Here is an 8907-nt window from a genome sequence, read left to right as displayed (position 1 = left end):
TCCAAAGAGGAGATTTCCTTCTTGATCTCTGAGAAAACAAATGGGGCCATGCCACTCTTGATGGCGGCCAGGTATGGGCACCTTGACATGGTGGAATTCCTCCTGGAGCAGTGCAGTGCCTCCATAGAAATCGGGAGCTCGGTCCATTTGGATGGTGAAACCATTGAGGGGGCTCCGCTTTTGTAGGCTGCTTCTGCAGCAGGACATCTGAAGGTGGTTCAGTCTTTGTTAAATCATGGAGCATCTGTGAACAACACAACTTTGACCAATTCAACTCCTCTAAGAGCTGCCTGTTTCAATGGCCATTTGGAAATAGTGAAGTACCTTGTAGAACACAAAGCTGATTTGGAAGTGTCAAACCGGCATGGGCATACCTGCTTGATGATTTCATGTTACAAAGGACACAAAGAGATTGCGCAGTTATTTACTTGAAAAGGGAGCAGATGTTAATAGAAAGAGTGTTAAAGGTAATACTGAATTGCATGATTGTGCAGAATCTGGAAGTTTGGACATCATGAAGATGCTTCTAATGTATTATGCCAAGATGGAAAAGGATGGTTATGGAATGACTCCCCTTCTCTCAGCAAGTGTGACTGGTCACACAAATATTGTGGATTTTGTGACTCACCATGCACAGACTAGCAAAACAGAGCGGATCAATGCTTTAGAGCTTCTGGGAGCTACATTTGTAGACAAAACAAGAGACCTACTTGGGGCTTTAAAATACTGGAAAAAGGCAATGAACATGAGGTACAGTGATAGGACTAATATAATTAGCAAACCAGTACTTCAGACACTAATAATGGCTTATGATTATGCCAAGGAGGTAAAAAGTTCAGAAGAGCTAGAAGGTCTTATTGCTGATCCCGATGAGAGGAGAATGCAGGCAATATTAATTAGAGAATGTATTCTTGGTCCTTCTCATCCTGATACCTCTTACTCTATTAAGTATAGAGGCACTGTCTATTCAGACTCTTGAAATTTCAAATGATGCATCAACCTATGGAAGTATGCTTTGGATATGCAACAGAACAATTTGGACCCATTAAGCCCAATGACCACCAGCAGCGTATTATCTTTTGTAGAACTTTCCTTTATGCTACAGGATAGGGCTAAAGGCCTGCTTGGTACCACTGTTACATTTGATGATCTTATGGGCATATTGTGCAAAAGTGTCCTTGAAATAGAGCAAGCTATCAAACAGACTCAGTGTCCAGCTGACCCCTTACAGTTAAATAAGGCTCTTTCCATCATTTTGCACTTAATTTGCTTGTTAGAAAAAGTTCCTTGTACTCTAGAACAGGACTACTTCAAAAAGCAGACTATATACAGATTTCTTAAGCTGCATCCAAGGGGAAAGAATAACTTCAGCCCTCTTCATCTGGCTGTGGACAAGAATACTACATGTGTAGGGCGGTATCCTGTTTGCAAATTTCCATCTCTGCAAGTTACTGCCATACTGATAGAATGTGGTGCTGATGTGAACGTCAGAGACTCCGATGACAACAGTCCCCTGCATATTGCTGCTCTGAACAACCATCCAGACATCATGAATCTCCTTATCAAATCAGGTGCACATTTTGATGCCACAAACTTGCACAAACAAACTGCTAGTGACTTGTTGGACGAGAAAGAAATAGCTAAAAATTTGATCCAGCCCATAAATCATACCACATTGCAGTGTCTTGCTGCTCGTGTCATAGTGAATCATAGAATATATTATAAGGGGCATATCCCAGAAAAGCTAGAGACCTTTGTTTCACTTCACAGAGTTCCTTTGCTATGCATTAAGCCACGCCCACCAGCCAATCAGAGCAACTATATGCAAATTAACCCAACCAAGATGGTGGCCCCCAGCCACGGAGCTGGAGCAAGCAGGAGGCTTGGTTGCCCCAATGATGAAGATAGCCAAGCTTCTTGCCTGCCATGGTGGCTCTGAGATCCACTCAAAGCAACAAAGTTTTGATTATAGAAGGTAAATAAACCCCAGATAACTGCTTTCAGCCGGCCGTGGCCACAGAGCTGGAGTGAGCAGGAGGCTTCCCTCCCGCCCACACTGGCAGGCTCTAAGCTCCTCTCAAGGCTACAAAGTTTCAATTATACAAGGTAAATAAATCCCAGAATAAAAGGAGAGGCTAGGAGCTTCCATCACCAAAAAAAGGCCCTCAGCCCCTCACCCAGGCTGGCCAGGCACCCCAGTGGGGACCCCCACCCTGAAGGGGGTGTGGCCAGCTGCAAACAGCCATCAGCCCCTCACCCAGGCTGGCCAGGCACCCCAGTGGGGACCCCCACCCTGAAGGGGGTGTGGCCAGCTGCAAACAGCCATCAGCCCCTCACCCAGGCTGGCCAGGCACCCCAGTGGGGACCCCCACCCTGAAGGGGGTGTGGCCAGCTGCAAACAGCCATCAGCCCCTCACCCAGGCTGGCCAGGCACCCCAGTGGGGACCCCCACCCTGATCGGGGACACCTTTGAGGGCAAACCAGCTGGCCCCCATCCATGGACCAGGCCTCTATTCTATATAATAAAAGGGTAATATGCAAAATGACCCTAAGATCAGAATGACTGGGAATGACTGGTCACTATGACACACACTGACCACCAGGGGGCAGAAGCTCAATGCAGGAGCTGCCCCCTGGTGGTCAGTATGCTCCCATAGGGGGAGCTCTGCTCAGCCACAAGCCAGGCTGACAGCTGCCAGTACAACAGTGGTGGTGGGAGCCTCTCCCGCCTCCTCAGCAGCGCTAAGGATGTTCGACTGCAGCTTAGGCCTGCTCCCTGCTGGCAAGTGGACATCCCCTGAGTACTGCCAGAGGGATGTCTGACTGCCAGCTTGGGCCCGATCCCCTAGGGAGCGGGCCTAAGCCACCAGGTGGACATCCCCCAAGGGGTCTCAGACTGCAAGAGGGCATAGGCCAGGCTGAGGGAACCCCCCAAGTGCACAAATTTTTGTGCACCAGGCCTCTAGTATATTATAAGGGGCATATCCCAGACAAGCTAGAGGCCTTTGTTTCACTTCACAGATGATCATTTGACTCTATTTTAGCACTGTTAAAACATGAATTATTAACAGTTGTTTCATAAATGAGCACTGTTGCGATAACATTAGCATTCATTTAGCTTGATATCATCGTGCTCGCATTGGCTAAACCATTATAAGCATTAAATTTATAGGATTGGTTTCCCAGTATTTACTATAAATATACCATCTACACTAATAAAAGAGAAACATGGTAATTAGCATACGACCGATACCCTTTTCATTGGCTAATCAGTGAGTATATGCAAATTAACTGTCAGCCAAGATGTCTGCAGGCAGCCAGGCAGCTGAGAACAGGATGCTTGGTTGCCTCAGCGATAGAGGAAACCAAGGTTCCCGCCTGCAGCTGCAGGGATCTGAGCTCCTGAAGCAACAGCTCCAAAAGATACAATGTTTCAATTATAGAATCTAAAAGATGGCGGTTAATCTCCATACTCAGGCTCCAAGCGGCGAAGCCAAACAGCCCTGAAGCCGCAGAGCAGAGAGGCCTCACTGCCCGGGGATCAGCAGAGCCGGGAGGCCTCCCTGCCCCAGGATCAGCGAAGCCAAGAGGCCTCCCGGCCTCATGGATCAGCGGAGCCAGGAGGAATCCCGGCCCCAGGATCAGCGGAGCCAAGAGGCCTCCTGGCCCCGAGATCAGCGGAGCCGAGAGGCCTCCCGGGATCAGGAAAGCTGAGAGGCCTCCCAGCCCTGGGATCAGCGGAGCCGAGAGGCCTCCCGGCCCCTGGATCAGTGGAGCCCAGAGGCATCCCGGCCCCGGGATCAACGGAGCCGAGAGGCATCCCAGCCCCGGGATCAGCGGAGCTGAGAGGCCTCCAGGCCCCGGGATCAGCGGAGCCAAGAGGCCTCAGGGCCCCAAGATCAGAGGAGCCAAGAGGGATCTCCGCCCCAGGATCAGCGGAGCCCAGAGAAATCCCGGCCCCGGAATAAGCGGAGCCAAGAGGGCTCCGGGCCCTGGGATAAGTGGAGCCCAGAGGCATCCCGGGGCTGGGATGCCTTCCGGCCGCCTGGATTAGAGGAGAGGAGAGGCCTCCCAGCCACGAGATCAGCGGAGGAGAGAGCCCTCCCGGGCCGAAATCAGCGGAGCCCAGAGGCATCCCGGGGCCGTGAGGCCTCCCGGCCACCTGGATCAGCGGAGCCAAGAGGCCTCAGGACCCCAGAAACAGCCGAACTGAGAGGCCTCCTGGCCCCAGGATCAGAGGAGCCGAGAGGCCTCCTGGCCTCATGGATCAGCAGAGCCGAGTGGCCTCCCGGCCCCAGGATCAGAAGAGCCGAAGGCCTCAGGGCCCCGGAATCAGCGGAGCCGAGAGGCTTCCCTGCACCGGGATCAGCGGAGCCGAGAGACATCCCAGCCCCGGGATTAGCGGAGCTGAGAGGCATCCCGGGGCTGGGATGCCTTCGGCCGCCTGAATTAGAGGAGACGAGAGGCCTCCCAGCCACGAGATCAGCTGAGCCGAGAGCCCTCCCGGCCCCAAAATTAGCGGAGCCCAGAGGCATCCCGGCCACGAGATCAGCGGAGCCAAGAGGCCTCCCGGGCCCGGGATCAGGGACAGCCGAACTGAGAGGCCTCCTGGCCCCAGGATCAGCGGAGCCGAGAGGCCTCCCGGCCCCGGGATCAGCGGAGCTGAGAGGCCTCCAGGCCCCGGGCTCAGCGGAGCCGAGAGGCCTCCCGGCCCCGGGATCAGCGGAGCTGAGAGGCCTCCAGGCCCCGGGCTCAGCGGAGCCGAGAGGCCTCCCGGCCCCGGGATCAGCGGAGCTGAGAGGCCTCCAGGCCCCGGGCTCAGCGGAGCCGAGAGGCCTCCCGGCCCCGGGATCAGCGGAGCTGAGAGGCCTCCAGGCCCCGGGCTCAGCGGAGCCGAGAGGCCTCCCGGCCCCGGGATCAGCGGAGCTGAGAGGCCTCCAGGCCCCGGGCTCAGCGGAGCCGAGAGGCCTCCCGGCCCCGGGATCAGCGGAGCTGAGAGGCCTCCAGGCCCCGGGCTCAGCGGAGCCGAGAGGCCTCCCGGCCCCGGGATCAGCGGAGCTGAGAGGCCTCCAGGCCCCGGGCTCAGCGGAGCCGAGAGGCCTCCCGGCCCCGGGATCAGCGGAGCTGAGAGGCCTCCAGGCCCCGGGCTCAGCGGAGCCGAGAGGCCTCCCGGCCCCGGGATCAGCGGAGCTGAGAGGCCTCCAGGCCCCGGGCTCAGCGGAGCCGAGAGGCCTCCCGGCCCCGGGATCAGCGGAGCTGAGAGGCCTCCAGGCCCCGGGCTCAGCGGAGCCGAGAGGCCTCCCGGCCCCGGGATCAGCGGAGCTGAGAGGCCTCCAGGCCCCGGGCTCAGCGGAGCCGAGAGGCCTCCCGGCCCCGGGATCAGCGGAGCTGAGAGGCCTCCAGGCCCCGGGCTCAGCGGAGCCGAGAGGCCTCCCGGCCCCGGGATCAGCGGAGCTGAGAGGCCTCCAGGCCCCGGGCTCAGCGGAGCCGAGAGGCCTCCCGGCCCCGGGATCAGCGGAGCTGAGAGGCCTCCAGGCCCCGGGCTCAGCGGAGCCGAGAGGCCTCCCGGCCCCGGGATCAGCGGAGCTGAGAGGCCTCCAGGCCCCGGGCTCAGCGGAGCCGAGAGGCCTCCCGGCCCCGGGATCAGCGGAGCTGAGAGGCCTCCAGGCCCCGGGCTCAGCGGAGCCGAGAGGCCTCCCGGCCCCGGGATCAGCGGAGCTGAGAGGCCTCCAGGCCCCGGGCTCAGCGGAGCCGAGAGGCCTCCCGGCCCCGGGATCAGCGGAGCTGAGAGGCCTCCAGGCCCCGGGCTCAGCGGAGCCGAGAGGCCTCCCGGCCCCGGGATCAGCGGAGCTGAGAGGCCTCCAGGCCCCGGGCTCAGCGGAGCCGAGAGGCCTCCCGGCCCCGGGATCAGCGGAGCTGAGAGGCCTCCAGGCCCCGGGCTCAGCGGAGCCGAGAGGCCTCCCGGCCCCGGGATCAGCGGAGCTGAGAGGCCTCCAGGCCCCGGGCTCAGCGGAGCCGAGAGGCCTCCCGGCCCCGGGATCAGCGGAGCTGAGAGGCCTCCAGGCCCCGGGCTCAGCGGAGCCGAGAGGCCTCCCGGCCCCGGGATCAGCGGAGCTGAGAGGCCTCCAGGCCCCGGGCTCAGCGGAGCCGAGAGGCCTCCCGGCCCCGGGATCAGCGGAGCTGAGAGGCCTCCAGGCCCCGGGCTCAGCGGAGCCGAGAGGCCTCCCGGCCCCGGGATCAGCGGAGCTGAGAGGCCTCCAGGCCCCGGGCTCAGCGGAGCCGAGAGGCCTCCCGGCCCCGGGATCAGCGGAGCTGAGAGGCCTCCAGGCCCCGGGCTCAGCGGAGCCGAGAGGCCTCCCGGCCCCGGGATCAGCGGAGCTGAGAGGCCTCCAGGCCCCGGGCTCAGCGGAGCCGAGAGGCCTCCCGGCCCCGGGATCAGCGGAGCTGAGAGGCCTCCAGGCCCCGGGCTCAGCGGAGCCGAGAGGCCTCCCGGCCCCGGGATCAGCGGAGCTGAGAGGCCTCCAGGCCCCGGGCTCAGCGGAGCCGAGAGGCCTCCCGGCCCCGGGATCAGCGGAGCTGAGAGGCCTCCAGGCCCCGGGCTCAGCGGAGCCGAGAGGCCTCCCGGCCCCGGGATCAGCGGAGCTGAGAGGCCTCCAGGCCCCGGGCTCAGCGGAGCCGAGAGGCCTCCCGGCCCCGGGATCAGCGGAGCTGAGAGGCCTCCAGGCCCCGGGCTCAGCGGAGCCGAGAGGCCTCCCGGCCCCGGGATCAGCGGAGCTGAGAGGCCTCCAGGCCCCGGGCTCAGCGGAGCCGAGAGGCCTCCCGGCCCCGGGATCAGCGGAGCTGAGAGGCCTCCAGGCCCCGGGCTCAGCGGAGCCGAGAGGCCTCCCGGCCCCGGGATCAGCGGAGCTGAGAGGCCTCCAGGCCCCGGGCTCAGCGGAGCCGAGAGGCCTCCCGGCCCCGGGATCAGCGGAGCTGAGAGGCCTCCAGGCCCCGGGCTCAGCGGAGCCGAGAGGCCTCCCGGCCCCGGGATCAGCGGAGCTGAGAGGCCTCCAGGCCCCGGGCTCAGCGGAGCCGAGAGGCCTCCCGGCCCCGGGATCAGCGGAGCTGAGAGGCCTCCAGGCCCCGGGCTCAGCGGAGCCGAGAGGCCTCCCGGCCCCGGGATCAGCGGAGCTGAGAGGCCTCCAGGCCCCGGGCTCAGCGGAGCCGAGAGGCCTCCCGGCCCCGGGATCAGCGGAGCTGAGAGGCCTCCAGGCCCCGGGCTCAGCGGAGCCGAGAGGCCTCCCGGCCCCGGGATCAGCGGAGCTGAGAGGCCTCCAGGCCCCGGGCTCAGCGGAGCCGAGAGGCCTCCCGGCCCCGGGATCAGCGGAGCTGAGAGGCCTCCAGGCCCCGGGCTCAGCGGAGCCGAGAGGCCTCCCGGCCCCGGGATCAGCGGAGCTGAGAGGCCTCCAGGCCCCGGGCTCAGCGGAGCCGAGAGGCCTCCCGGCCCCGGGATCAGCGGAGCTGAGAGGCCTCCAGGCCCCGGGCTCAGCGGAGCCGAGAGGCCTCCCGGCCCCGGGATCAGCGGAGCTGAGAGGCCTCCAGGCCCCGGGCTCAGCGGAGCCGAGAGGCCTCCCGGCCCCGGGATCAGCGGAGCTGAGAGGCCTCCAGGCCCCGGGCTCAGCGGAGCCGAGAGGCCTCCCGGCCCCGGGATCAGCGGAGCTGAGAGGCCTCCAGGCCCCGGGCTCAGCGGAGCCGAGAGGCCTCCCGGCCCCGGGATCAGCGGAGCTGAGAGGCCTCCAGGCCCCGGGCTCAGCGGAGCCGAGAGGCCTCCCGGCCCCGGGATCAGCGGAGCTGAGAGGCCTCCAGGCCCCGGGCTCAGCGGAGCCGAGAGGCCTCCCGGCCCCGGGATCAGCGGAGCTGAGAGGCCTCCAGGCCCCGGGCTCAGCGGAGCCGAGAGGCCTCCCGGCCCCGGGATCAGCGGAGCTGAGAGGCCTCCAGGCCCCGGGCTCAGCGGAGCCGAGAGGCCTCCCGGCCCCGGGATCAGCGGAGCTGAGAGGCCTCCAGGCCCCGGGCTCAGCGGAGCCGAGAGGCCTCCCGGCCCCGGGATCAGCGGAGCTGAGAGGCCTCCAGGCCCCGGGCTCAGCGGAGCCGAGAGGCCTCCCGGCCCCGGGATCAGCGGAGCTGAGAGGCCTCCAGGCCCCGGGCTCAGCGGAGCCGAGAGGCCTCCCGGCCCCGGGATCAGCGGAGCTGAGAGGCCTCCAGGCCCCGGGCTCAGCGGAGCCGAGAGGCCTCCCGGCCCCGGGATCAGCGGAGCTGAGAGGCCTCCAGGCCCCGGGCTCAGCGGAGCCGAGAGGCCTCCCGGCCCCGGGATCAGCGGAGCTGAGAGGCCTCCAGGCCCCGGGCTCAGCGGAGCCGAGAGGCCTCCGGGCCCCGGGATCAGCATAGCCGAGAGGCCTCCCAGCCCCGGGATCAGCGGAGCTGAGAGGCTTCCAGGCCCTGGGAGCCGAGAGGCCTCAGGGCCCCGGGATCAGAGGAACCAAGAGGGATCCCGGCCCCAGGATCAGCGTAGCCGAGAGGCATCCCAGCCCCGGGATTAGCGAAGTTGAGAGGCCTCCCGGCCCCGGGATCAGCCGAGGCCAGAGGCATCCCGGGGCCGGGAGGCCTCCTGGCCGCCTGAATTAGAGGATACGAGAGGCCTCCCAGCCTCGAGATTAGCGGAGCCGAGAGGCTGCCCTGCCTGGATCAGGGAAGCTGAGAGGCCTCCCGGCCCTGGGATCAGCGGAGCCGAGAGGCCTCCGGGCCCCGGGATCAGCGTAGCCGAGAGGCCTCCCAGCCCCGTGATCAGCGGAACCGAGAGGCCTCCAGGCCCTTGGATCAGCGGAGCCGAGGGGCCTCCGGGCCCTGGGATCAGCGGAGCCGAGAGGCCTC

The 8907-nt window shown here is 63.9% G+C and overlaps 1 protein-coding gene across 1 annotated transcript in view; it reads left to right on the top strand.

The window, feature by feature from the left end:
- Positions 1 to 312: 312 nt before the first annotated feature.
- The window catches only part of LOC102254029 (protein fem-1 homolog C-like), a 15863-nt gene continuing 7268 nt past the window's right edge, over positions 313 to 8907 (top strand). The window contains 1 exon segment of the mRNA XM_014538832.1: positions 313 to 1771. Within this exon segment, the coding sequence (XP_014394318.1) occupies positions 515 to 1771 (1257 nt within the window). The 5' untranslated portion in view covers positions 313 to 514.

This window comes from Myotis brandtii, unplaced genomic scaffold (assembly GCF_000412655.1).
Source record: "Myotis brandtii unplaced genomic scaffold, ASM41265v1 scaffold1047, whole genome shotgun sequence".
Classification (NCBI taxonomy): domain Eukaryota; kingdom Metazoa; phylum Chordata; class Mammalia; order Chiroptera; family Vespertilionidae; genus Myotis; species Myotis brandtii.
Note: the sequence above shows the minus strand (reverse complement) of the source record. Positions and strands in the feature narration are given on the sequence as shown.